Source organism: Apiospora phragmitis (genome assembly GCF_038363925.1).
Source record: "Apiospora phragmitis strain CBS 135458 chromosome Unknown utg000006l:1.0-5683423.0:1.0-5690449.0, whole genome shotgun sequence".
Classification (NCBI taxonomy): Eukaryota; Fungi; Ascomycota; class Sordariomycetes; order Amphisphaeriales; family Apiosporaceae; genus Apiospora; species Apiospora phragmitis.
The window spans coordinates 4,093,073-4,120,088 of NW_027117404.1; the positions used below are offsets into that span (position 1 = coordinate 4,093,073).

Below are 27,016 nucleotides of genomic sequence, written 5' to 3' on the forward strand. Positions count from 1 at the left end.
CGAGGTTTGGGTTTGAGTTGGTGAGGAGGAGGGAATGAGCCGGGCAGGATGGCTATGTTGCTTTCAATCAGCATACTTGTTCATGTAGTATTGATCCCGTCTGTAGATATGTCTGCTCGCTCTTCGGAGCAGTGTTCACCTGTATCGCCAATACACTTGCATAACCCGGCGGCCTACTGCGCCGAGGATTCTCCCGCACATGGAATTAGGCGTTTATGTTGAACACTAGTGGGCAGGGCTAATCTGTTAGGGAAAGGGAAACCCAGAGGCCGGCCCCTTAGGGACAATATTGTGTAAAATCACGAACTGGTCATGATTGTTATACCTGTTTTAGATCAGTCTGGTCCCACACGAAGCTACCTTACCCAGGCCCATGGCCCAGAAGGCGGGGTAGTTACTTTAGGCAGTATCTAATTACCAGTAGGGGTGTCCCTAGGCGACCCTCCAAGTCTAACACCTTTAATACTTATCACCTATAAAAGATGTCCCCATCCGTAGCTTCTTCAATTCTTAAGCTACAATATATCATAATAATAAACCGCTACAGTCTCAAATTCCATCACCTAAGTAGCTACGCAAAATCCACTCAACCGTCCTTGTGCCCAACACCCATCGAGAACATAGAACGGACCATGTCTACTCAACTCGACGCCGCCTTTATCGCCCGTGTCTCCCTACACGACCCCACCCACTACAACATCCAGCTCTCTCAAACCCTTCACCGCCTAGCTCTCCTGCAGGTGCCCCGTATACTCTCGGCCAAGCGCAGGGTCATATCTCGCAAGGCCCGTTGGGTGGGCGGATTACTTGGGTCCAGCAACCGCCCCTGGACTACCTCTCCTCCCTCCCCTCCCCCTCTTCCACCGCGTCGCCGCCCGCCAGCGAAAGCAAGGCCTTCGACGCAACAGTGCTCGCCCACTGCCTATGGTACTTCGCGTCCCCCTCGGTCATCCTTTCCACCTTCCGTGTCCTCAAGCAGCACCGCGAGCGCCTCCTCCTTGCCGAATGGTCTTTAGTAGCGACGAACCCCTCTGCCCAGCCTCACGTGTTAGCTGCGCCTATCCAGGCTATGCTGGAGTGCCGCAAACAGGAGAACAGCGACTCGAACGTCCGCACGGTGCTGGGGCCAAAGCGACTTACCGAGCTGGCCCTGGCGGCCGGGTGGCAGCTGGAGAGTGAGACGCACGTGCCATGTGGGGAGGGGTTGTTGGACGGACAGTGGGAAGTCTCTGCTTGTCTTTCTTCCGCTTTCAAAACGGAAGTAGAGGAGCAAGTGAGTGATGAGAGGGAACGGGCGGTAGTTCTTGCGTCACGAGATGCGTGTGAGGCGAGCTTGGAGGGGGTGCAGGGGGGTCAGAAAGGAGTTAGGGCCATGGATGTTTGGGTTACTAATTTCGTCTGCTCGGGCGAGCTGAGGAGTGTTTCAGGGCATGTCCAAGTTACCATTGCCTTTTGAATTTGCGCTAGCATAAGGTTAATTCAACGACAGATGATGATGCCCAAAGCCAACCCCAAAGTCAGGTTCAAACCTGATTCCACGTATGTGCTGGTTGGTAATTCGGGCGGTATCTAGAGAACTTGGGCATTGTATATGGCTGAATTGGGCGCGAGATGTCGCCCTTTCTTTTTCTTTTTCTTATCTTTTTTTTTTTGGACGCGCAGTGATATGCTGAGTCCATCATCGGTTGTAATCCTTGGCCAAGATTCGGCAACTTGAAGTAGCCACGCACATCGAGTCACAGGACGGTAGCACCCGATGGTGTGTCTGGAAATGTTGACACTCGACTCGAGATTACAAAGATACACAAAAGCAATCGCTCATAAACTCAGCATACGTAATATGGCCGCAGGGAAGTCCTCCGTCGTATCCACCATTTCTATACCAAAATTCTGACAGAGCAACTGCACGTTACCCCTTTTCTTATACCCTTCATGTGCACAGACAAGTACCTGCTTTTTCTTCGTGATCTTCTGGTCTTCGTCCGTCACCGCCGTCGCAGTTGGCCCCGTAGCCGCCGCCGCGAGCCCGGCCACGAGACCCAACTCCAGCAAGCTGACGGGCGCGTCTGTGTGCGGGCCCAGGTACACGACGACGAGGTCGGCGCGCGTCTGGCGGCCCAGCTCCCACCGCGTCTGCTCGCGGAAGGGGCCGCAAGCCGCGTCGTTGCGCCACGTGGCGTCCCAGTCGGAGCGCAGCGGGTTGTAGAACGTGATGGGCTGCGCGGACAAGGCTGTGCACAGGGCGTCGCGCCAGTCGCCGCTCCCGTCGTTGGTCGCCGTGGTCGTGCCGGCGAGGAAGACGGTGTGGGGTGCGCGGATGCAGGGTCTGGGGCCGGCGCCTGCACGATCTGAGCTATTGGTGATGTGGGCATTCTCCCGAGGTTGAAGGTAGAGAGTGCCAAGAGGGCTGTTCGGGGTTTCGAGTTCCTGGGAATGAGGGGACCAACTTTTAGTCTGGGATGTTGGTGTTCGGGAAGAACAAGGAGGTTCAGGTTATAGCGGAATGAAACGAGGGCGGCTGGAGACCCATCTAAGCCGCGCTAGTCCGTTTTGGGCTGATGATGCTTCAGCTCCATGGGGATGGAATCCTATTGGCTATTACAGACTGATGGTGGGCATGCTCAATTATTTGTTGTGATCAAGTAGACACAAGGCGCCTGTTCAGGGGCATCATCAGCCGTGTAAACGAGTCACGAGGGATTACGGGGACAGGAGTTAATATTAGAATTTCTATATACTATGGTAGCTCACAGTTAGGATATTAGCAGTAATGGACTATTTCAGTCATAGGCTATTAAGCTTTTGGACTAAAATGGGTTTGGGAAATGTCACCAAGATGGTTGCCGGCATCGTAGTGTAAGTGTAGAAGCCGTGGCGCTCCCGTCCTGTACTAATAATATTCTCGGTCATAAGTATAAGCACGGCGGGCTTCCGGTCTGTCACCTTCGTCATAGCAAGTCATCACCCCGGGCCGCAGCACATTTACAGGGGTGGCGCTGAAGGGGGAAGGCTGGAAGTACCACAGGCGGCGGCTGCCGGCCAGTTAGCACGTGGCAGCCGTTGCGCCCGACGACTGTCGCGTCCGACGCTGCCGTATCCGTCGCCACGACGGCCCAGCACCCAATTGACGAGGTTACGTAGCTCGCCCATCCACCAGAGGCCGAACACGATGACCATGACGGTCACGGGCAGGGCGGTGGCCCAATAGACCCACTGGCTCAGCTCGAGGTTGGCGATGTCGCTCGTGTTCATACCGAAGATGCTGCTGATGGTGCCCAGGGGTAGGAAGACGATGGTTACCATGGTGAAGGCATACACGGCAGCCTCTTGGCGGTCCTTGGTGGCGTCGATCTGGTTGACATTCTGCGTGTCATATATTAGCATTGAGATCCGTGGCACACCCGTGGCAAGATTGAAGGGCGCAGATCTTACCATGGCATCGAGTCTTGAGGCCTCTGCGTCCATATCACCAAACTCCCGGTCTCTTCTTTCCAGCCATGTCTTACAATCTCCTATCAACAGACCCAGTAACCCGTTAGGGTCAGTAGGAGACAGTTTGGAGAAATCAGCTAGGCTGGAACTCGCATCAAAGTCAACGTCCTCATAAGAACGGTAGCGGTCAATGCCATGAGACATGGCGTATTTATCATGCATCGTTCTTCTCAAGTCGCGCTCCTCGCGTTCGTATCTCGACCTTTCCGTTTCTTGCTTCAGTATCAAACCTTCCGTCCTGGTATGGTGTGGTGGGACCCGAGTCGTCCGGGATTGAAATCGTGAGACATTCTGCCTTTGGGAATTCACGACATTCCTAATGATAGCGATCTCTTCTCTGAACCAGCTGATGCGGGACTGGTGCGAGCGGTTTGGGTTCACCATGATCTCATTTTCCTATTTAGGAGTTAGTCGCAGACGGGTTAATAGTCGAAACCATACCGCCGATTACTTACCAGGTATTTAATATACTCAGAATAGCTATCTGTCAGACTCGTGTATCTATCCGTCGAGTCTTGAAGGAGCTTAAGACTAAATAACGAGGCTAGCTCCAAGGGTTGCATGGCGATGTATTCCATCAAGTCGACCGTTGGTAAGCTGGAGATGATGTCCGTCGAGCCCTTTTGGATAAGCTTCTCAGCAGTCTTCAAGTACTCTTCCCAAGACCCGGTATCCTCTGAGCTCATGATTAAGCCCATTAGAAGGTGCATCCATGCGCGTACTAAAGTGTCTGGGATGAAAATCGAACGACGCTCCGTCGCCGGAAGGTGTCTCAAGATTCCCTGGAAGTACACCATCCTCCGTGTCATCTCGCGTAGTTCAGTCCGAACCACAGAGATCGTGGCTTGAGAAACCACCCTCTTCCGCCGCAAAGTCTTTGGTCTGTGTGGCGACTCGTCATCGTCTCTGGGAGATCTGGGCGAATCTGGCATCTGTGCTTGACGTCAGCATATTTGGGATTACTTGCGTGCATTGAAAATGGGTACTTGGGATTACTGACTTCAACTAAACTCAAGATCGCGTCCCAAAACTTCCCAACAGTCGGGGCGTCCTGGTCCGTACGAGGCGGAAGGAAGAATTGGGATACCAGGTCAGCCGCATTGTAGATGTCGACGCGATGTGAGTATTGCTTTTTTCTTGTCTCCTCTTGACTGTCAATATCTTGGCCTTGGTCCTCCAGATATGCGTGTACTAGCCGACGTGTGGACCAGTTACAGCAGCGGTAAGCCGAGCGTTGGAGCATTTTGGCTGAGTTAAGCAGATAGCTCTCGATGTCACTCAGTTGCTGTGTGAGCGCCTGCTCGTTGGACGTATCGTTCTGGGACGCCAGCTGCACAGTATCGAGCCACGTAAAGACGTGAAAGGTTCCAGCAGTTTCATTGGATGTTCCACCACCTACCTGGTCCGAGCCTTGTGAGCGTTGCTTATTTGTTTCTGGTGCTTTCGTGGCGGCTTTTTCTAGCGCTTGCAAGGCGCCCGCTACAGGAGGCGAAGGAAGCACGCTAGAAGGATGTCAACTGGGGTTTAGGATGTTAGTCAGAGCAGCTTGAGCCCTTACCCGACACGCAACTCCAAAGTCAAGGGAGTACTCGAGTGTTTGGCGGTATGCAGGATACGGGGCCAGTCAACTTCGGTGGCAACCTCATTGCGATGGAAAATTCGCACAGGGAGTGGCCAGAAAGCATGGAAATGGTTTATAAACCCCTGCAATAGCACAGATAAGTGCGGGCACTATCTCTTTAGTCATTGGCGGGACATAGAGCTTACAAACCAGGTAGAACAATCTTCCAAAGCAATTGACCATAGAACAGCTCCATAGTAGGAAACGTAGATCATCTTGCCGTGATAAGGCGACTCGTTTGGCGGTTCAGGTGATATTGAGACGATCCTGTCCTTTAAAATCGTTGAAGACATACGGCCACATGTAACAAGAAGCGCTTCACACATGTAATGTCAGTAACAGCAGTAAGTTGATAATGACGGGTAGGGGGGATATAATTCACATTTATCGATAACAATACACCAAAGCTGTGAAATATGGAAGCATTTGTCATCTGCTGTCTGGCCATCTTGATAGACGACCTGCTGCGTTTCCCTAGTTCTCGACGTCCGCGCGTATCGGCTCTGCAGCAGCGTTTCGATGGGGAACTCCGTACCTGAATTTGCCGACAAAACACCCCGGTACGTCTCGAGGGAGAAGTAAGGTATGCAGAACCAGGTTATGTGTTTTTGGTCTGAGCTACACCCAATGCCCCGTAGTGTGGGACGAGAATCGTCTGAGGGTATCGCCACACGAATGTGCTTTGGCTCCATGTGCCAAACGGTCTTGCCCTCAGCCGTAAGGCGAGTTTTGACAGCCTCTCTCTTGATTTGCGTGAACAGCTTGGCCAAGGCATAGCGATCGGCATTGCTAAGACTTGCTGTCTTCATAATCTCTGCCGAGAGTTTCTCGAGGTCCAATATGGGTTGTGATAGATGCATCCAGCGAAACAAGGGTTGGGACTGCTTCTTGGCATCATGTATGACTGTCAGCTTCGCCGAGTGCGTACCGTCAAGGAAACCGTCGCCAGTGTAGCGCGATTGAAACACATCTAGCGTACTGGATATGGAGGGTCTGTTCTGTGGTCCATCAGGGTTCGTTTTCGTTGTCTCTGTGGGCAGACCGTCCGAGGTATCTAAGTGGGCTTGATCTTTTACGATGTCCAGTTCACCAATTGCTACTGGTCCAACAGGCGGAGCTCTCCTTGGTTTGAAGCTGAAAACATTCCCCTTGCCCCGTCAAGGTCATCGTAGTCGCCAGTCTCGTCACTGTCTGAGGATACAGATTCAACATCAACATACCGGCATGGACCAGGGTCACTGGAACCACCGCTCCAGTCGCTGGTAGCGTCGTCAGGTGAGGATGGCCAATTCCTACTCCGGCGTCTAGTGCTGTGATCTGCCCGTCGAGAGCGTCGTGGTCGGCTATGGCGAAGAACCCTGGGAGTTTCCATTGGAGGCGGAGGCGGACTCACCATGGCCGCAGGTGCGAACGGGTTGCCCATTGGGCCGCCTGGTCCATAGGCTTGAGAATACGGGCCATGAGCAGGATAATGCGCGTATGCGGGCCATTGGGGCGCGTAATGGGGAGCGCCTCCGTACCTGCTTGCCCGCCCTCGCCAGCCCGTGTTGGCGGACTGTGCGACGGGTTAGAAAGAGATTGAATTGGCTGCTGGTGACTACAACTCACAAATCCAGTATCATCCACGTCTTCGATCAGGCCGGGGTCCACAATGCTGCGATGAGGCACATGCCGCACGTTACCGCCAATTTGAACTGGACGTAGTCGGTCTTTCATACTTCGGATTGTAGAGTTGTTGAAGGCGGTGGCGCGTCGCGGAGGCGGGGGTGGAGGCGACTCTCGCCCTCTCCCATCCTCGGCGTCGATGAAATGGCGGCCGCTCATGTCTGGGGGTTGGAAGCAACAAGCGTCAACGAGCGAGAAGAACGTCAAACCACTCAGTCGCAATGTTTGATAGTCCCCTCGGACAATGATTTTGAAGGACTTGATCTACTGTCGCGAGAAGTTTTTCAAGTGGTGTAGAATGGCACAATCGTTATTTTCTTCTTCTTCAGGCGCATCTAAGTAAGCAGTCAGCACTACAGGGCTAGCGTTGCATGGGGGGGGGCAGGGATAATGGGAAGATGCTGCTGTCTCATTGGACTGGACCTCGGGAAATCTCAACATATTGCTGCTGCCTCAGAATGGCCAAATGGTATTTGGAGGTATGGTATTTTGCCATATAAACTACAAATCCATACCGGTGCCTCTCTCCCAAAATGCACGCCTTTTCGTATACTGAGATTTAACATGATCTCCAACCTACCTGGTATTGTGTACGCCACGATACAGCCGCGACCTTCACCAACTAATCGACCTCTTTCGTCGTTGGTACACAAGGGCATCGAGTCAATCGTATAATGAACTGATGGACCATGTGCGCCAGCTTTATGCGAAGTACAGGTTTGTCAATCAGACACTTCCAAAAGTGTAGGCGTTCATAAACATATTTGACTGAATCTTCGAACAACCACGGCCATAGCCATCTGGTTAGACTCCAATCCGGACTACAGGAAGTGATGGCTTGTAATCCTTGTCAAAAGTAGCATCTACAGCATCGCGGTCGACACCTGCTTCTACTAATACTACTACCGTGCCGTGCCCGAGGTCTACTTCCCCGGAAGTAGCTTAGGACGCACCACCTGACCGAGCCACCCAGCGCGCCCTTATGACTGCGTAAGCGAAGCAGCAACAAGAGATCCTCTACATGATGAGGGTCCCGTTGGTGACCTACCTCAGCATCTGCTACCTGCTAGGGTGTCTCACGCCGGGCTTGTACCAGCTGTGGCTGCCACAAATTTGCGCGGTCAAAACCGGTGGCGTCGGTGTCTACATGAAGTCTCTGGCCATACTAGGCTGGCTGCTGCTCCGACTCTGGAATGTCGAGATGGAGTGGGGGGGGGAGGGGTGGATGTTTCAACTACGGGAAACATACCACGCTCTGAGACCGGTTGTTTGGCAACCGGGGAGATCGAATCAAGATTGCCGAGGGTAATGTGGACTGTGGTGACCTGGGATATTGTCCAATCATTCGATAACGGTACAAGTGTACTGGTGGAAAGAGACTGAGTAGACCGAGTGTAGTTGTTATTTGGAAAATGATCATCACCATACAGCCCCTCGAACACGCCATAGTATTAAGTAGCGGATAACGCGCGAATAAATGTTGATAAATCGCGGGGGTCGCGCGCTTGGAACCGATGATGTGATGCCTGTATGATGACGTCCAGGAATTGGGTTGCTAAGCGAGTTGTAAGCGAGCTTGACAGGGGTAAGGGACGCTAGAGCCATGCTTGGGCAATACATACCGACCCCTCTTTCCGGCAGCAATACTCGAGTCGGAATATGCAAAGGAGGTTCCGATGTGAGTGGAGATCGATATGGCGATTATACACGGTAATTAGAAACCAACCGGTCAGAAGTGGGGTCCGGAACGGCGAAGGAGAGGGGGCGTGGGGGGAGCGATCGACCGACTTCATCCGTTCCGCCCTTGTCCCCCTTGTCCCAACAATCTCGACACGTACGAGCTTTCATAAACACTTTCCTGGACCCGAAGCCAGCCGATCGATCACTTGCCTAAAACTCCGACAAGTACCGTAGATCTCGGCGCTACGGAGCACTAGGGGATCGTGAAAAAGAGGATCCAGCCCGTGTCGGTTCCGTCCAATTCGATGCCGTGGCACCCAGCGTAGCGAAAATTGTTTTCGCAGACCCGTATAGGGTGATCAACAGGTCGAGGTTACACAGCAGATAGTGAAACGAGCCACCTCGGACGTTTCAGCGCCAAGAACATCCTACAGTACATGTACGCTTCCCTACTTAGGCTGCGGGTATTAATTCGCCTGCTATTATGAGACATAATTGGACCAGGCCGGTTTTTTGAGCAGATGACGTGCTTAACCCGCTGTCTCGGTAGACAATGAGGAATTCGACAAGTAAGTGGACAGACATACTCCGACCAGACAGTATGTACATCGCTCTTGTACTTCTCGGAACGCCAAGCAAGCAATTTCTTATCTTCCCCACAGGCGAGTGTGGAGTGCATCGCGACGCTACAGCTGACTGCATGGCTTGTGAACATGGTGTTGTTTTCATCCATGAATGAATTGACCATTGGCGATGCCAGATGCCTGGATATTCTGGGATCCCTTGTCGGTGAGTGGAGAGAAACAAGAAAAGGGGCGCATGGCTTGCTTCTCTAGCCTCGACTATGCCGTCACATAAGGACGATGGTTCCCATGTGAAAAGGATCCAAGAGTCGTATAAATATCCAGTTCATTCTCGTCTGACCTCAATCGAGACCCAGCATGAAAGCACACCCATCACATTCATCCAACCCCAGCACAGCATCCCCCATCAACATACCCCTAACAATCCACACAAGTCCCAACTAACAAAATGTCGACACGCACTGGTGAAGGCTCACACCTGGCGCTCGCCCGCGCCAGCCACAACGGCACCGACAACAAGGCCCTGTACAAGGAGTGGGCCGCCAACTACAACGCTGACCTGCCCGCCGACGTCTACATCGCGCCGATGCTGACCGCCCAGGCCGCGCTGCGCTTCTTCGATTCGAGCGCCCAGAGCGCGATCCTAGACGCCGGCTGCGGGACGGGGCTGGTGGCCGAGGTGCTCGCGCGCGGCGGCGCGCAGGCCATCGACGGCCTGGACCTGTCGCCCGCGATGCTGGCCGAAGCGGGCAAGACAGGCATCTACCAGCAGCTGTTCGTCGGGGACCTGACGCGGCCCGTCGACGTCGCCGACGAGCGCTACGACATCGTGACGTGCGCGGGCACCTTCACGCACGGCCACGTCGGCCCCGCGCCGGCGCTGCGCGAGTTCGTGCGGATCGTCAAGACCGCCGGCGGCGTCGTCGTCGCGACCATCATCGACGCCATCTGGGAGTCGGGCGGCTTCAAGCGCGAGATCGAGGCCATGGAGGCCGAGGGTCTGGTCCGGATCGTCAGCGCTGACATTATTGACTACGTGCAGGCCCGGGGTGACCACGCCGTCCTGATCGTCCTGGAGAAGCTGAGCCCGGCTGGCCACGGGGACCACAAGATGCAGTCGAGTCCGGCTGTGCTTCCGACCGGTCAGCCACTGCTGCGGGTAAGGGCTTGAGGAATTTCTTGCACGGGTGAAAAGGGAGAGGAGTACTTTCTTCCCATTGAGGCTTTTTCTTTCGCGTGGCTTTCTTTTGTGAAGCAGCGCAGATTTCCATGTCTTAAGTCAAGACTTTGGGTCAATGAGCCGGCTTCCGGGCAGTCCCCGGCATATTTCAGGATACTGGGTGAAAATTGTAATTCGCTGCATTGGTGATGATGAAAGCTTACTAGAACCTACCGTCTGTCACTACCGATAATACATCTACATGGTTCCATGGCAAACATTACTCTTGCCACCACCTAACCATTAAGATATCCCAGGCATAAGTAAACCAAGAATCTAACGTACGTCACCCCATAATTGACCCCCCCCTGTAATTGACCCCTTAATAAAATTAAAGGTATAAATTGACCACCAACTCCAAATAGTTACCATTCCTTCAATTTTGGACTATAATACAATCGCTTTCAACCGTAGATACAATAGATATTTCAGAATCCGATTCCTCAATTTCAAGCTGGTCTGGCCCCTCCCTCGTACGTTGTATGCTCTTAATTGATGCAAATTTCGAATTCGGGCTAATCTGTACCCTTCGCTTCTTTCGTGGCCTTGCGAGCTCTAACTTCTCTTTTAAGGACTGTATTTGTAATTCCGTATTAACTAATAGATAGTCCTTCTCTTGGTATCCTTTTTGGATCTTCCTGAATAGCTGGCGTTGTGTAGTAGGGTCGCTTTGACCTAATTGGTGAAAGTGCCGAATCTGACGCTCCAGATCAATGGACCTTTTTAGTGTTGACCATAATACACTATTAGTTAAAGGAGTTTTTATAGGTGTGAGGGCCTTATCTTGACTAGCTGAGGCCTGTGTTGTCTCTTCCGGTCGCTTTCGGTTGCTGTTTTCGAGTAAAAGAGGGCTAGTGAGTGGCTTGGTAACACATACGGGCCAAAGACCACTACCACGTTAACCACCCTTAATATTCTGGGCCGATAAAGCCTTTTTATGGGCTCTAGTATAGCATATAAGGAAGTTCCGTTTACCGATAGGGGCTGAATCCGTTAATAAGGATAGGAAACCGATCTCTTTCCGGTAATAAGCCTTCATAGGGGCAAAGACTCTAATATCGAGAGGTTGAAGAACGTGTAATGAATAAGGGGGTAAAAATAATAAGTAAATGTTATTTTGGTAGTAAAGGGACATAAAATCGTCGGTTATATAACTGCCATGCCTATTTAGAATAAGTAAACGGGTATCTTTTAAGCCGTTCGGGGCGGTTTCCGGTATAAAGATATCTTCGAGCTATTTGACGGCGATCTCGTTATTCGTCCAGCCTTTATTGCTCGTATCGAACTTCCATCCTTGAAATTCATCGAGTTCTTGGGGGGAACCATTGTTCTTGGACCGATTTGCCCTTGTAAATCACTAAAGGAGGGATGGCCCTGCCGAGTGCCGATACATATTCCAATATGGTCGTCTAGCACCTTGAACCAGGCTGTTTTTATTGAATAGAACGTAATTCCGAACTGCTTACTACAAGGCCATTGCCTCCTTGGCCTTCTAGGATACCGTGCTCGTCCATATTATGCCTGTTTTCAGGTTTAATAGCCTAAATTTGAGGTATACGTAATTTGGTTGAAAACCAAGACTTGATTACCTCAGTTGATGCCCCATTGATACGCTGGGAGTCGATACGACGTTGCCTCTTCGTCCGTAAGGCTGGGTTACGTCGAAGGAATGACTCTATCCAGTTTTTACCCAATGGCATAGGGATGCCATGAAGGGCCAAAACGCGCTGAGCCAGTTCCTTGATTTGCGTATGCGTTAGTGCGACGCCAAGGGCTTCTTGGGCTAAAATCCAGTCTGCTAGATGCTTCTCTTAAACTGGAGAGAGCTTCTGATAGGCAGATTTTAATTCTCGACGTGATTATCGGCCGTGAAGTCGACTAATAAGGGTAGACCGTGGAATACCCCAATAAAGGGCAGCCTTATGAATAGATTTACCGCTTGCCACATCTTGGATGGCGGCAGAGATGTCGTTTTCGGTATATGAACGCACCATCAGTGAATTAGTGTATATTTGAAAGAATGAAATAATTCGGATCAGAATTCGTTGAGAAATCTCTTTTTGAATCGAAATGGCGGTGAATCGTGGTGGAGGTCGACAGGGGGGGTCAATTACAGGGGGTGTCAATTATGGGGTGACGTACGTTAATGACGGTAGCATGTCCCAGGTGGCATGTACCTGGGAAAGTTGCCCAAGAAGGCATCAGACCAGGTATGGCGCCGAACTCACTCAGACGCTAAGTAATTCAATAGTATATAGGTTACCAAACATCGAAAGACTGATGAATGTGCGAATTCATGTTCCTCACAATTAACAATCCACCCCCAGTGGGATTGCATGCAGAACAGTTAAAGAGTGAGATTTGCAATAGACGTTAAGGATTTAACCCCAAGCAAACTTACAAAACTGCTGGGCCATTCAATCATTTGAACAAAAGAGACAAGATGAAAAGCTGTTCATGACAATAGGACGTTCAGAATTCATACCCTAACACCTATATACTTGAGGACATTGTCACTGGCCCACTTTGATGGCTGCAATTTATACAGCATGACGCAAAACTACCAACATTGGTCATAATACCTAAGCTGATTGCCTATTCTACCTGGACATTCATCAAACGTTGACATGGCATCAGTATTGCCGTTTATTCCAGAATCCATCAGTCGAAGCCCCGCAGATGTGTACCTCGTCATCACCCACCCACATAAGTCCGTAACGGCAATTCCTACATAGTTTGTGGTAAAGTCTTACCTTTCATTACCTCAATGGCTCCCTCCTAAGGCAAGATGGCCGAGCGGTCTAAGGCGCTACGTTCAGGAAATTCATCCGAATTAACGAGCATCGTAGTCAGGAAATTGGCGTGGGTTCGAATCCCACTCTTGTCAACTTTGCGTTTTTAGCTGTTATAAGCCGTTTCCCATTTTCACTGCCCATATACAAGAGCGTCCTGTTTCTGTATGGCGGAGCTATCCGTCGACGCTATCTCCATGGACAGAAAGAACATTGCGCATCTTTTGCGACCCGTGCTGTGATACGACTGCGTGTGCGTCATGAACAGCAGCTAGGTTGCCGAGGCTGCATCGCCGTTGAAACTGCGCAGGGAAGGGGCGGGGCATTTTGTGACATATACACTGGCCATAGTATCACCGCGAGCCCATTAATTTAGGGCGCTCAGCACGGCCGGAAAGGCGTCCGTAGAGGAGATCTTAGCTCATGGTAGTTGGGTGTCTTTCTAGAAAGTTCTAGGCTAGGTCTGGGGAAACCCGGATGCTTACGGGTGCTTGAAATATCGTCATGTCTTAGATGAACTTTAGGTTGGGATGCTACGAGTGGGTGACGCCGTCGGTGGCTCTAACAGCATCAGCTCTTGGCCCGGGCAGTAGTTGGACGAGCGCATGTGGAACGTCCATCTCGTGTAGATCCAATCCAAAGACGTACAACTTGAGGAGACCAATGCCCACGGCGTGATTGAAGGCAGTATTTGGTAAGTAAATTAGAGCGGAAAGGTCTTGGTCACAACTCAGGCGCTCAGTCGACTGCTACACAAACTTCTTGGTCTCTGACTAGATCTTCAACTAATTACTGAAATGCTACAAATCGCTGATAGCGGGTATCTGGATTGCCTCTATCGAGATTTATACATGTATGTTGTGTAAGGTAAGACCAGATCCAACCATAATAACCCCTATTTGACGTGGGGGACCAGACTGGAAATAGAGGCAGCTCGTATTTCCTGTCCTTCGGCGCCTCCCACGTCAGATAGGGGTAGCTCGAATATTATTTCTGTCCATAACGTATTATTGTCTCCAGGCCTTCCTGCTGTGGAAAAAGAGCTGGAATGTTGATAATAAGATGCTATAGTATATGAGACCCCATGGAAAACTCGATGCAATCTAAACCGATGCTTGCAGCCTTGTTTGATCTGCTTGGTTCTCCCGCGATGCCTGATCCGAACCAATCATAGCATACCCGCGAAGCCGCTCACGCATATTCCTCTTGTCCTTCTCCTCTCTTGGTGGAGGGCGTACCAGGAGAATCTCCCCGATGCATAAAAAGATGATGGCCAATTCCGGGAGGAACGTCATGACAAGGTAAGGTGTAGGGTTTCCTTTGACGGCATTCCAAGTCTGGTCGCCCGTAATCTGGTAGATGAGCGAGTATGCCGTCCGGATCGCTAGCAAGGGGAGGCTCACTCCGACGCATCGAAGCACCAGCTTCTCGTCCCGGGGAAAGGTAGGCCGAACACGCCAGAACTGCCAAAAAGTGAATACCACGATAAGGTAGAGCCCGGTGAAGAGGCCAAAGCTGGCCTGGGTGTATTTTGTCGGGGATAAAGAGTCGGTCTTGGACGCGGACGCGAAACCACCGATAGCAAGGCCGATATCTGCCCAGGTGATGACCTGTGGATACCAGAACCAGCGAGGGTGGACTGTGGGCACAGCATTGTTTCTAGAAACAGAATAATGTCAGTTGAGATCGGAATGGAGGAGAGAGACTGGGGGGGAATACTGACGCTCTGGACATGAATTCTAGCAACAAAAAGACAATCAGAGCCATTCCAAAAGATTCGCACACGAATACCCCGGCCCACACGCTGGATGCATCGTTGGTGATGGTGCCGAGCATGCACCCGGCGCCGACGACCCTGAAGATGGAGAACATGCCAATACAGAACCATCCGTTTCGGTGGCTCAGCTTGAAGTAGATGCCAAGGCACAGCGCTATGAAAAACAAAACGAGCTGTGCAGTAGCAATGCTATGCCGGTAACCAAATACGCCATCGCCACTAGACATGGTCTTCGGTTGTCGTGGGACCGCAGACTGATAGTTGAGAGTAAGGAGGGTCGAATAAGTATGAGTCTATATTCGGGGATGACCTGGGCGTTGCAAGCACTTCGCTTCTGCCGGCCTGGCTCGCGATTAAATTGAAGTTCTAGAAAAATAAGATCGAAAAGAGGTGATAGGAAACCATCGTTGTGCGCACGAGGGAGACGAGTGTTTGGTACGGGTTACCCTGCGTTTGGGGCTGAATACTGCAGCCTGGAGACTGGTAAGCCGGAGATTGGCCGGTTAGGTACCTATTGGACGTATATGGCTTGGCTGGCTGACATTACATGCACATATGCCCTTGCAAATGGCTGCAGCCGGTGACAATGGGTGAGCAGAAACGTCGTGTAAGCCGCTTGCCAAGAGGATCGGCCGGAGAGACTCCCTATGGGGTAACCCCTGCAGATGTATTTTTATCTACAATGGATACGGTGGGTGACGTCTCTCACCCCTCCTACATACCTGGTAGCTTTGGATCAGGGCGTCGTCGTCAAAAGGTATCTAATTAATCATGGATGAGCTGGGAGAGTATCGATTGCTCAAGATGCTGAGCAAACCCGGAACCTGTTTCTACTGGCGATGCCAATGTTTGGTCTAGGTATTGGCCTTACCAATAGCGAAGAGCACAAGCGCCACCAGAGGGCTATGCGACATCTTCCGAGAGAAGTCGCTAAGATCAATGATGCCGTTGCCAAAGACCGCGAAAGCCACTGGCTTCTCAAAGCTCATCTGTGACGACCGCTACCCGGACACGTTACCTTGGGGTGATACCCCCATGGTCATGGACAGAGTCTCCGGGGCCCATCGCACGGGAAGGTCAAGGACACGTAGTGAGAGCGGGTCGATCATGCCCACGCCCATTCTGACTAGATGAAACCTGTTGGTGCGGACACCGGTGGGCTGGGGCTTTGGCGAGGACGCGAATCTGGTACAGACAGACATCGCTCACCAGTCACACTGCCATCTGCCTCGACGTGATGTGCAAGGCCATGTGTGCCGAGACCCTATTTGGCTCAAAGGGGTTCAACTGCAGCACTACGTCGATGTTCTGCTAGAAAGCCTGCTCCAGCGTCCAGCGCGACGTATGCACGCACAACTGGATAGAAAAATAGCGGTACTCCATTATGGGACATGGGACTGAACCGCCAATGCCGCGACTTCGAGGTGGCTTTGGAGATGCACTACCAGAGCCTGGACCCCTGGACGCGCGAGATGGCCTAGCCGCCGAAGGCTCGGGTGCCATGAATCCAGTTCCAGACCGACGAGCTACGCGTTTGGATAGAAAAGAAGCAAAAATGGAAGGAGAGTCAAGGTAAAGACTGATCATGAAAATGGCCCGGCCCGGCTCGTCCTGCTCCGTATATAGACCTTTCATCGTTGATGCCTAAGTAATGACTAACCAGTGATACTGAGCAGCCTTGCTACTTCGAATATACGGGGCTTTATGCCGCGACATGGAAGTATCGCGATTTCCAATAGTTACGAACAACTAGACTTGAGAAAGATGATGCTTAGCTAGTTGAAGCTGCAGCTATTCTGACTTCCTCATCGTACTTCAGCCGAAGGTCCAACGACTTGCGAGAGCCGACTTGCCAATCCAGCCCGGCAAATTCAGAAACTTTCGAGGCCTCGTTGACGTCATTACGGCCACAGGCGCTTCCACGCAACGAGCTCAAGGCTGGAGCGCACTGTTTGACTTCGACTTCGATATCTGCTGGGGCGACATGATGTCCTCCTCGGAAGTCGAGACGACAACCACTAGATTCCGAACCGCGGATACGACGAGCGCCTTGCACGCGATCTTTCCTCGAAGGAAGGTAGGAACCCAGGCTCCCCATCAGCGGAGGCGGACCCTCGACCACGACCCAAACAATTGCTGGTGAGGTAGCAGAATCACGACATGGCTACAACTTAGGCGACCGCTGTTGAGGCTTCGACGTATCAATCACTTGCAAGATCAAGGTAGCAGGAATGTTGTGGGCTAAGAATAAGTCGTCTCTAAATGCCTTGCGGGCTTTTCTCATAATTGAGGGGATAATTGGTCTAAGTGTCGCCTTCCTTGGGTAAGAGCCCGGGCAAGGCGCCAGGGCGTGTGTGCCACGAATGGAGTCTCGTGTGGGGGTTGAGGGGTTGAGGGGTTGACAGCTAGGTGTATGTATTTTACAGGACGTTTATGAGATCTGTAGCGCGGTTCAAAGCTATTAGAGGGCGGGAGGGAGACACGCTTTGTGTGAACTTGTGCAGGAGACGACAATCACGACACAGAACGTTGATATTGTCCAAGAACGTTAGCAATTGATGAGGGAAATTGCGGGCCTGAACTATGGCGCTGTCCAGTCACAGATTCGGAAGAACGACGTCCCAAATGTCCCTTCCAAAACGTGGTTGCCAGCCATTAATTAATAAGCCAAGGTTAATTGGCCACTAAGACAGACCTAAGGTTAAACTTGTCTGTCCGCATGGCAATCGCATCGCGGGGTTTGCATTGCATCCGAGATACAGATAGGTTAGCAGAGAGATCCAAGATCATACATCATTCCACAACCAACTTGATTGATCCAACTTTATCGCAACCCTTCCTCGCCGCCACATTCCTTATATTCAGACATTCTTCTTTTTTTAGGTGCCTGGCACTGCGCTGAATTGCTTTCTTGTCCGGCAGTGGCTTCATTATCCGTCAGCATCATCTTGCTCCTCCTCTCCACCTCTAGCTCTTTGCTCGCCTTGCTACCATCATCGCAATGGACGACCAATTCGGCGGACGTACAGATGACGATCTTTTCGCCGATGAATTCGAGTCGGTGGAATGACCCCCTCCTCCGCCCCCTGCTGCGCCCGTGGCAGAAGAAGCACCGCACCCCTCAGCAGAAGCCTCGAAAGATCAGCCAGAGTCAGCCAGTGAGGCGCCAGTAGCCCCTGCGGCTTCTGCCCCTAGAAAACCGAATGCGTTGATGCAGTCGCGACATGCGCCGCAACCCACCTCTACCCCGCGGAACCAGCATCAACACCAGCCGCGACACCGTAAACAGCAGCGCTCTCCCAAACCGACCACTCCCAAACCAGTCGCGCCAGCCACCGAACCAACAGCAGCGCCAGCGGCGTCGCCCTCGACGTCTGCACCTGCCAACGCGCCGACCGGTCCCTCTGCGGCAACTCCTGGCACCAACACGGCGGGCCCTAACAGGCACCTCTCGGGCGCGAACCCGCGTACGAAACTGACAACCGACGAGCTCACAGCCAGGATGGAGCAGATGCGCATTCTCAACGCCGAGAAGACGCGAAAGTTTGAACAGGCCGAGCAGGACTCGCGGTCCCATGCTGTCGCCTATGAGAAGGGCATGGAGGAGCGTAGGAAGCGACGCGCCGAAGAGGCTGAGCGGAAGAAGAGAGGGGATGAGAATCAGAAGAAGCTCGATGAGGAGCGCGAGAAGAACCGCGCCAGGAAGCTCAAAGCTATGGGCAGCTGGGACCAAGAAAAAGGTGCCGAGCAGCAGCTAGAAGACAGGCGAGGATTCCGGGGTGCTAACGGAGGCGTGAGGGGTGAGCGCCGAGGCGGCGGCGGCGGCCACGAAGGAGGCCGGTTCAGCGAGCGGGACGGCGACTTTGACAATGGACCGAGAGAGTTCGGCGCCGGCGAGTTCAGAGGCCGCGGCGGGCGTGGCGGCAGAGGACGCGGAGCCCCTCGAGGCGGAGGGCGAGGTGGCCGTGGTGAGAACGAGCGCCCACAGAACGGAACGTCGGCGAAGCCAGGGGCCCCTCAAGCCGTGCCGAAGGACACAGACTTCCCGGCTCTGCCACCATCCAGTGCGCCGCCGCCTAAGCTGGACACCATCACCAAGCCTGTCGAGCAGCCACAGCTACCGATGTTCTCGCCGGCCATTGGCAAATGGGACGAGGAGATGGAAGAATACGACGACAAGGCCGCGGCAAACCCCCAGGATTCCTCGACGTCATAGGCTGGCCAACCACAGGAGTCTGACTTCCAATGGGACCTCCTAGCTCCGCCGCCCGCCCCGCTCGCTGCCATCATCCTCAACTCTACTTGTCTGTCTGCGGAACACGATACCCTGTTGCGGAATTGGGCGATTCACTATTGGGGCGAGGCGCTATTTATACCGGAGAATTACTGGTGGTTTGAGGTCCAGGTGCAGGTCCTGAATTGGGTGGACGGCTGGCCCTGGCCCAAGGATCCAGCAGATATGGCCGGTGCGCCCGATCAGTGGTAATTAGAAACTGGACCGATCGATCATTAAAACTGGCGCTTGTCTCCTCCCAACCCCCTTTGGATGTCACTCGGCCACGGAAAAACAAAATATTGATACCTTGTACAAGCGTTGCGACTGGTTGGCCCTTGGGAGGCCTAGCATACGAAAAAGATGGTGAGCGGTCTGGTGGGCTTTACAAGGTGATATCGCTATGTTGGCATGTCAATACGAAACTATATAGTATAAGGTAGATCATACCAAAGCGATCTTATTTGATGCGAACCATCTTGGTGTGCAAACTTAACGTTGACAATACTTCATGCATTCTTTACTACGACTTAGAATGAGCACTTATACACTACCACACAACTTGGGTTGTTTCACTGCTTGGCCTCGACCAATGATGTATCAATATAGTGTCTCAATCTAAGTGTTATTAGCATGGAGTGGCTTTAGTCTGATGAATGACATATCGACTTACTGCCGAGAAACCTCCCCCAAAACGCCGTACGCCTGAAACCGGTGTTCGCCATCTGCTGTCGCTTGCCATTGCTGCTAAGGCGAGCTTTAATACCTGCGTAGCTTCTTCATCCTACACGTGCAGAACCAGTGCTTTCCTAGGCACTCAGTCTCACCACCCACCGCGATAACCTCTACCCCGGCCACCGCCGCCACCGCCGCCGCCACCTCCGGAGCCACCTCCGTAGCCGCCCCTACGCGGACCCCGGGGGCCTTTCCAGTCACCGCCACCTCCGCCGTAATCATCGCGTCCTCCCATTTGTTCATCCATCATACCGCCGCCTCCGCCGCCGCCGCCGCCGCCCGGTCTCGACCGACCCTTCATCTCCTTAGGGAACTGTTCGTACGTCTTGCGCATCTGCGCGTAGCCCAGGTGCATCTTGCCGTAGAAGTGGTCGGCGAGGCGGCGGTCGTTGTCAAGCCTACTCAGATAGGCGCCGCAGACGTCGCAGACCTGCAGCTTCTGGTGGCCGCTGGGGCCCGAGGTGTCGCTGAGGGCCTTGAGCTCGCGCTCGCGCTCGAGCTTTTGCTGCACCGCCTGCCGCGACCGGAAGTACTCGTCGTACGCGCGCCCGACCTCGCCCATGTCGCCGAGGACCGCGACCTCGGTGAGGCCGGCGGCCACGCTTGCGGCCAGGTCGCCGATCTGCTTGAGCAGCACGTTGGTCTGGCGGATCTCGTCGGGCGTCTTCTCGAGGCGGCGCTGCGCGCTGTCGATGCGCCGGTTGCACTCGTCGATGTACTTCTGCAGGTCGCGCATGTAGTCCCAGTCGAAGCCGTACTTTTGTTTTTGGCCGGCGTCGAGCGCCTCGTACTCGGCCTTGAGCGGCTCCGAGTGCACTTTCGGGCAGGGGCCCAGGTCCTGCTTCGTGTTGGTGAAGAGGTCGTGCGGGCACGTGCCCGCCAGGTACGAGCGGCACACTTTCGCGTCCGTCAGGGTGTAAGAGCCCCGCGACGTCGTCATGGGGTTTCCCATCAGCTGCTCGAGCAGCTTGCGTTGTTCGGCGGCCATGGTGTCGGGCGGGCGGCGGGAGGGGCGCGCCTTGTTGGCGAGTGCTCGTCTCTGCGTGTGGGTTCTCTTCTCGAGTTTGTCCAGGTATCGATGCAAAGGAGATTTATTCGGGTTGAGGTACAACGACTGCCAGGGTCAGCCGGTTGTGATCAAAGCAAGGTGCTGATATTAGAGCAGTGGTGGAAAAAACAGGCTGCTTGGTTGAAGTGGCTATTATTTACGATGTGACGGAAACAGACGGAAATGCGACGAGGTTGGATTGATTCTAACTGGCAGCAGTAAAAGTTCAAAAAAGCGGCCAAGCTTCAACATCCCTTGTTCGCGAAGCTCCCAGCTAACGATTGCGGGGACCAATTAGCGGGGGCCATCACTGCAGGGGTTGACAGCTCTTTAGCGTACTGGCGGCGCTGAAACCGCCTGACGGCCGGAAGCCTTGTCGCTGCAACCTCCACGTCGTCAGTACTTTGTTTGGTTGCTTCGCTCGGTTCGGTCAGCGGCGCACTTCCAAACCCAAGAAACATTTCGAGACGACGGTCGGGGCAACGAACAGCTGCCCGATGGACAACAGAAAACCACCTTCATCATAATGCAATCCCTCTCTTTTTTTTCCTTGATACCCTTCTTGACTCTCCTTGTGTCTTTTGTCGTCGCCTCTACTGCGCCCGCCGCCGACTACCATGAGCAACTGAACCTCAAGCCGCTGCCCCAGAACTCGCTTCTGGCCAGCTTCAATTTTCGGTCGAATACGAGCCTGCCCGAGTTCGAAGCGCACAACTTCCGCTTTTTCCCGCGATCGCTCGGCCAGATCTTGCAACATGCGGGCACGAGGGAGCTACACCTGAGGTTCAGTCTGGGTCGATGGGATGCCGAGACTTGGGGCGCAAGACCGTGGGATGGCACAAAGGAGGGAGGCACGGGCGTCGAGCTCTGGGCTTGGCTAGAGGCCGAGTCTGACGGCGAGTGAGAAACACCCGACTTTAGGATCTGCTCAGTGATGCTAATGCGGGAACAGGGCGGACCACAAGTGGTTGACTTTGACCAATGCCCTCTCGGGTCTCTTCTGCGCTTCGCTCAACTTCATCGACTCTACTCGTACTATTCGACCCGTCATGTCGTTCAGGCCGGAGGGCGATCATCCCAATACCACCATGGCCAACATGCATCTACTTCACGGCGTTCTGCCGCGCGAGGTGGTCTGCACCGAGAACCTGACGCCGTTCCTGAAGCTACTGCCGTGCAAGGGGAAGGCCGGTGTCTCGAGCTTGTTGGACGGCCATAAGCTATTCGACGCCTCTTGGCAGAGTATGGCCATCGACGTAAAGCCAGTCTGTCAAGCCGGAGAGGAGTGTGTATTACAGATTGAGCAAACCATTGACATGGTGCTCGACATTGAACGGTCCAAACGGCCAAGGGGTAAGATTGAAAATTTATATGCAATGGCCCGCCCCCTTTACAAACACAAGCTAATACTTTACAGACAACCTCATCCCTCGCCCACCCCCCTAGCCATGAGCTCAAGTGCAATACCACCAAGCCCTATCATGCTGATGATACATGCTTTCCTACTGATTCCCTCAATGCCCAGGAGTGGACCCTGAACCAAATATTTGGCAAACCCATGCTGGGCAACTGCCCCCTAACTGACCCCAAGACCCCGCCGGTCTGCATCCAAGCCCCTCATTCCCGCGATGTATTCACGTCTATGGGTGTCGAGGAGCTCAAGGAGCCGGGCAACGAAAACCAGCGTTGCTACCTACTGCCATCAAACGATGAAGAGTTTCACCTCGCACTTCCATTTATGCCCCGTGATGGCGATCGCCCCAAGACGGATGCCGACGAATTTGTTCAGCCGGCAACACCCCTACTCTATGCAGAGCGCAGCTTGACGGGTCACGGCCAAGAGCACGGCGGTGTCCAGGCCATCCTGACCAATCCATCACCTGATGCCGAGGTCGAGTTCGTCTACATGGAAAGCCTGCCATGGTTCATGCGCATCTACTTGCATACCCTCAAGGCCCGCATCTCCCACAGAACTGGCTCCGATGCAGGCCAGACCTTACGTGATGACGATGATGTCGTCAAGGAGATCTACTACCGACCTTTCCTTGACCGGCAGCGCGGCACCCAGTTGGAGATCAGGATGAAGATCCCGCCGGGCAGCACCGTATTTATGGCTTACGACTTCGAGAAGACCATCCTCCGATACACGGAGTACCCGCCCGACGCCAACCGAGGTTTCGACGTGGCGGCTGCCGTCATCACCATCCTGCCCTCCAACTCGACCAGCACCGCTGGCGCCGCTGCCGCGGCGGGAGGCAAGACGGCGCGGATGAGCAACCTCCGCACCACGGGCATGCTGCTCAACCTGCCCACGCCCGACTTCAGCATGCCGTACAACGTCATCATCTTCACGAGCACGTGCATCGCCCTCGCGTTTGGCGGGCTGTACAACATCCTGGTGCGGCGGTTCGTGGGCCGCGACGAAGGGCCCGAGGTCAGCTTGGTGAAGCTGCGGAAGCGGCTGCAGGAGGGCGTGCAGAAGTTCAAGGAGCGGGTGCAGGAGCGGCTCGGGGCTGTGGGCAAGGGGGCGAAGAAGGTGGACGGTAAATCAGATTAGAATCGTTGCAACAGATGAACGGAGGTGGCATGTTTTATTACAGTTAGTATGCCTCTTCGATTCCAAATACACACAATTACCAATATTGCTGTCGATGTGGATATCCATCATCTATCTACCTTGCTCTAGCTTGATATGACCTCGCTGGAATGTGTGCTGGTTACAGTGTTTGTCTTTATGCAGGTGTCGTTTGTGATATCAACCGCCAATGAAACGAAATCATATACCCGATTTGAGCTTTCTTCTCTACATCATCCCCTCTCCCCCCCCCCCCTCCCCAGCGATGCAGATCGCATCAACCCAGAGTCGCCGTACCCTTCCGTGGTTCCGGAACCTCAGCATTGTATCTCGTTTTCTCCCGTAATGTACACTACCACCGTTTTATCAAAGCTTCTTTGGCTGCGTAATATTAGGGGCTCCGTGAAAAGGGGTTTCACCGAGCAGTAGGGAATCGCCTCATAATCAAAGTCGGCTTCGTAATCGAATTCACACTCAGCCGTCCATTGCTGGCTGGTGGTGCCCATTGAGCTAGGAGAATCGGTGATGAGCTTGGAGGCTGTTTCTGAATCTCTGGGATTGTGGCTCATTTCAGGCAGAGACTCACAGACCCCAGTGCAACAATGAGTTGTTGACAGAAGTTACCCCTGCATCCTCAGGTAAGAGGTAAGTTGCCACGGTGTGGAGGTAGCCAAAGTCGTCGATAATACTAAGAGCCACAAGTGTCAGCCCCCAGGCCTTTGCTGCGGTTCATACTATGGCGCAAGGCTTACCGACGCCAGATAAAGGCAATTTGCCTCATAATGAGTCCACACCCAGGCTTTTAAAAGGCTCGTGGTAGATTATGGTCCGCCTTGGTCCGGTTTAGAAAGCCAAATCATATGGTAGCACTACCTGGGCTCAGGGGTTGGGTCACGGTTCGCAGCAGCAAGCCGGGGGTGTCCATCGACAAAGACTCGAAGTTATATTACCTCGAAGGGCCTATAAGGCAGTCACTAACAATGCAGCAAGGTTAATGGGGGTCAAAAGCTATCCGGCACTAAAGCTCGGGATTCAATTGACTGTAAAGGACATCCGGTCGGACTACGCGCTGAGTCCGGGTCGGCGATTGGTATGAATTGGTTCATCGCCATCGACATTCTAGCTCGGTGGCAGTGAACCAATTCATCCCTTTTGGAATAAGGTCCTGCTTTCGGATCCCTCGCCCTCCCACCTCAGTAATCAGTCTTTCACTAACTGCCTTCGCGTGACAGGGGCTGAAGACGATTCAGTGCCAACAGAAGGACCCAGACTGAACCATTCAGTGAGTACTGAGGGAACGCACAAGCACCGGAGTGATTGAATCGTGACAATTAGCTTAGGAGTCCGAATTCTATAGATATTATTCGGTACTCGGCATCTACCGACCTCTACGTGTCGTCTTATTTTTAGGTTCTCAGGCTATCCGCGTTGTTGTGTATTGACTCTATCATAGAAGTCATGTCGTTGAGCCTTTTTATTTTGCTTAGTCGGCGCGACTGCTGTAGGCCTATCTTTAGGGTAACTAGTAACTCACACTTAGCAGGCCTATAGCAAAGGTGTTCCCCGGCTCGTTGCGGGTATTTCGTTTCTGCCTGGCCGACTTCACACTGAGTAGAACATGAAGGAGAATAGTATCCCATGTTCTCTATTGCACCAGAAAGGACTGTATAGATACCATGACTAGTAAAACGAGAATGTCTATTGCTAGCCCCTGATATCACTATCCTGTTCATCCATAGTCCTCTAGGCCCGGCGCGTCCCCCTCGCCTTGGATGATGAGTTCCGTGGCCCGGTCAAGGTCAAAGATCCCGTGTTCATCTGTGAGTTCCTCCTTGCGATGGAAAATAGCGCCCCAGGTCTCGTCGGCGTCCCCGGGCTGGTAGCAAACCAGCTTGAAGACTTTAGGGTAGGGGATCCGGAAAGCATACCAGGTACTGCCCTTTTTATCTTTAGGCAATAAGTAAGCGACCCTGTCCCGAACGTAGTAGCACAAGGCAACCGTCTTGTCCTGGGCGCTGCGTGTGCCGACGAGGACAATCTTGTTGTCGTCCATCGCGTTGTTCTTTTCCTGCTGCTCGAGCTCGAAGGCGCCGCACTCTTCGATCGAGGCGCCACTGAAGTCGTTCGTGAAGGTCTCGCCCTCGGCCAGGTGCTCGCGGAATTGCTCGCCCTCTGCGGGGCCATGGCGGGACTCGGCTAGGAAATAGGGGAGCCATTAGTCTTCTTTCTCATCAATATTCATAAGCTCGGGGACCAACTACGACGTCCTGGTTAGCTGTTACCGCATGTAAATAAACGGAGAGATAAGAATGACTTACTGACCTGGCCTCTTCGGCTGTGCAAAAGAGTAGAATATTAGTCATTTCGAATGGTTTTGATGGAAAGAGTTGTGGGGAGTCGATAAAAGGCCTGGGTTAGTGACTGAGGCCGGAAGATGTTGGATGCAAGTAAGTTCGGTGACAGTCTTTCTGGACTTTCTGGATACTCTTCTGCCGACAACGTCATAATGCATGACGTTTCATGGATTGGACGGCTTGCAGCACCATTTACATGACACAGCATGGTACCGGTTTGGTTCCCGCATCCATGCTGACACAGCCACCAACCAAAGCAGCCAACCGATCCAGCAACGATCCAATCACAGCTTTCGTGAATTCTTTTTGTTGCAGAGGATTTAACCACGCCTTGGGGACACAAATTGTCCTTTGGTTATCGATTATAGCACACTGCAACTCATTATACTGTGTTCGAAGGAGCCTAGAGAATTTAATGCTGTAGCCACTTGGGGTAGTCTAGGCCAGCATCTTAAAATAGATCAGGTAGTTATCTCAGTCGACAGAGGACTATATTTTACGTAACTAAGTTATGCCTCTATAAAAAAGGCAAGTTATTGCCTCATCTAGTTCTTCTATACACGTTTTCACTCTGCCCTACAAATCTTCCCGAGAGCTGTTTCTGATCTCCCCAGCCCCCCTTTTCCGTTTGGCGGATGCATCATTACTAAGCCTATGAACAAGCGATATATCATGCACGTACTGTACAGCCATCTTTCGCAACCCGCCGGACATTTCCGTTTGCGGCGGCAGGGTGGGTATTTACGGCTCAGTGATCAATCCTGAGGACTTCGACTATGTCAAGGTTCAGAACTCAAATCCGGTTATATTCAAGCATGCGAAGTAGACAGGCTCGGAGGCAGCCAACCGCTTGGGCTCAGGGGTCCTTTCGTGCTGACTTCCCTGACGCATGTGGTATGAAGCGCGATTCCTTCGAGGCATAGTAGAAATGATTTGATTCTACGGAGGCGTGTAAGGGGAACGGCAAGTAATCATTCGTTACAAACGTATGTGGATAGGTAGACTGTTGATTGTACTTTTACATTCACTTCCTTATATCTACTGTTTGTTGTAACAACACAGTCCTGGTCAGTGAGCAGGTGTAAGGGTGTTGGTTGAATTGTAGGGCAAAGCAATGAGTTGAGATTGGACCCATATGCTTGCTGCCCTGGGTTTTGATGCCCCATCGTGAGTTGAACTATTTGTTCTGGAATTGCCATCG

The 27,016-nt window shown here is 52.8% G+C and overlaps 10 protein-coding genes across 10 annotated transcripts; 4 read left to right on the top strand and 6 right to left on the bottom strand.

The window, feature by feature from the left end:
- Window positions 1–1,818: 1,818 nt before the first annotated feature.
- PG994_006491 (uncharacterized protein) lies at window positions 1,819–2,619 on the bottom strand (the record flags this gene model as incomplete). The annotated part of the gene is made up of 2 exons (XM_066857900.1): window positions 1,819–2,348; window positions 2,607–2,619. The coding sequence occupies 2 exons, from the start codon at window positions 2,617–2,619 to the stop codon at window positions 1,819–1,821; spliced, it is 543 nt and encodes a 180-aa protein (XP_066717169.1).
- A 363-nt stretch (window positions 2,620–2,982) lies between these two features.
- PG994_006492 (Mg2+ transporter) lies at window positions 2,983–6,937 on the bottom strand (the record flags this gene model as incomplete). Its single annotated transcript, XM_066857901.1, has 8 exons — window positions 2,983–3,888; window positions 3,948–4,424; window positions 4,493–4,994; window positions 5,051–5,196; window positions 5,260–5,429; window positions 5,496–6,261; window positions 6,507–6,668; window positions 6,722–6,937. The coding sequence occupies 8 exons, from the start codon at window positions 6,935–6,937 to the stop codon at window positions 2,983–2,985; spliced, it is 3,345 nt and encodes a 1,114-aa protein (XP_066717170.1).
- Window positions 6,938–9,490: 2,553 nt separating this feature from the next.
- On the top strand, window positions 9,491–10,213 carry PG994_006493 (S-adenosyl-L-methionine-dependent methyltransferase; the record flags this gene model as incomplete). The annotated part of the gene is made up of 1 exon (XM_066857902.1): window positions 9,491–10,213. The coding sequence occupies one exon, from the start codon at window positions 9,491–9,493 to the stop codon at window positions 10,211–10,213; it is 723 nt and encodes a 240-aa protein (XP_066717171.1).
- A 3,943-nt stretch (window positions 10,214–14,156) lies between these two features.
- On the bottom strand, window positions 14,157–15,057 carry PG994_006494 (uncharacterized protein; the record flags this gene model as incomplete). The annotated part of the gene is made up of 2 exons (XM_066857903.1): window positions 14,157–14,712; window positions 14,777–15,057. 2 exons carry the CDS (start codon window positions 15,055–15,057, stop codon window positions 14,157–14,159), a joined length of 837 nt encoding a protein of 278 aa, XP_066717172.1.
- A 627-nt stretch (window positions 15,058–15,684) lies between these two features.
- Window positions 15,685–15,951, bottom strand: PG994_006495 (uncharacterized protein; the record flags this gene model as incomplete). Its single annotated transcript, XM_066857904.1, has 2 exons — window positions 15,685–15,831; window positions 15,862–15,951. 2 exons carry the CDS (start codon window positions 15,949–15,951, stop codon window positions 15,685–15,687), a joined length of 237 nt encoding a protein of 78 aa, XP_066717173.1.
- A 263-nt stretch (window positions 15,952–16,214) lies between these two features.
- Window positions 16,215–16,973, top strand: PG994_006496 (uncharacterized protein; the record flags this gene model as incomplete). The annotated part of the gene is made up of 2 exons (XM_066857905.1): window positions 16,215–16,402; window positions 16,622–16,973. 2 exons carry the CDS (start codon window positions 16,215–16,217, stop codon window positions 16,971–16,973), a joined length of 540 nt encoding a protein of 179 aa, XP_066717174.1.
- An 858-nt stretch (window positions 16,974–17,831) lies between these two features.
- On the top strand, window positions 17,832–19,046 carry PG994_006497 (uncharacterized protein; the record flags this gene model as incomplete). Its single annotated transcript, XM_066857906.1, has 2 exons — window positions 17,832–17,853; window positions 17,935–19,046. The coding sequence occupies 2 exons, from the start codon at window positions 17,832–17,834 to the stop codon at window positions 19,044–19,046; spliced, it is 1,134 nt and encodes a 377-aa protein (XP_066717175.1).
- Window positions 19,047–19,926: 880 nt separating this feature from the next.
- Window positions 19,927–20,826, bottom strand: PG994_006498 (uncharacterized protein; the record flags this gene model as incomplete). The annotated part of the gene is made up of 1 exon (XM_066857907.1): window positions 19,927–20,826. One exon carries the CDS (start codon window positions 20,824–20,826, stop codon window positions 19,927–19,929), a length of 900 nt encoding a protein of 299 aa, XP_066717176.1.
- A 586-nt stretch (window positions 20,827–21,412) lies between these two features.
- On the top strand, window positions 21,413–23,443 carry PG994_006499 (GPI transamidase component GPI16; the record flags this gene model as incomplete). The annotated part of the gene is made up of 3 exons (XM_066857908.1): window positions 21,413–21,786; window positions 21,839–22,239; window positions 22,290–23,443. The coding sequence occupies 3 exons, from the start codon at window positions 21,413–21,415 to the stop codon at window positions 23,441–23,443; spliced, it is 1,929 nt and encodes a 642-aa protein (XP_066717177.1).
- Window positions 23,444–25,190: 1,747 nt separating this feature from the next.
- On the bottom strand, window positions 25,191–25,824 carry PG994_006500 (uncharacterized protein; the record flags this gene model as incomplete). The annotated part of the gene is made up of 2 exons (XM_066857909.1): window positions 25,191–25,652; window positions 25,780–25,824. The coding sequence occupies 2 exons, from the start codon at window positions 25,822–25,824 to the stop codon at window positions 25,191–25,193; spliced, it is 507 nt and encodes a 168-aa protein (XP_066717178.1).
- Window positions 25,825–27,016: the final 1,192 nt, after the last annotated feature.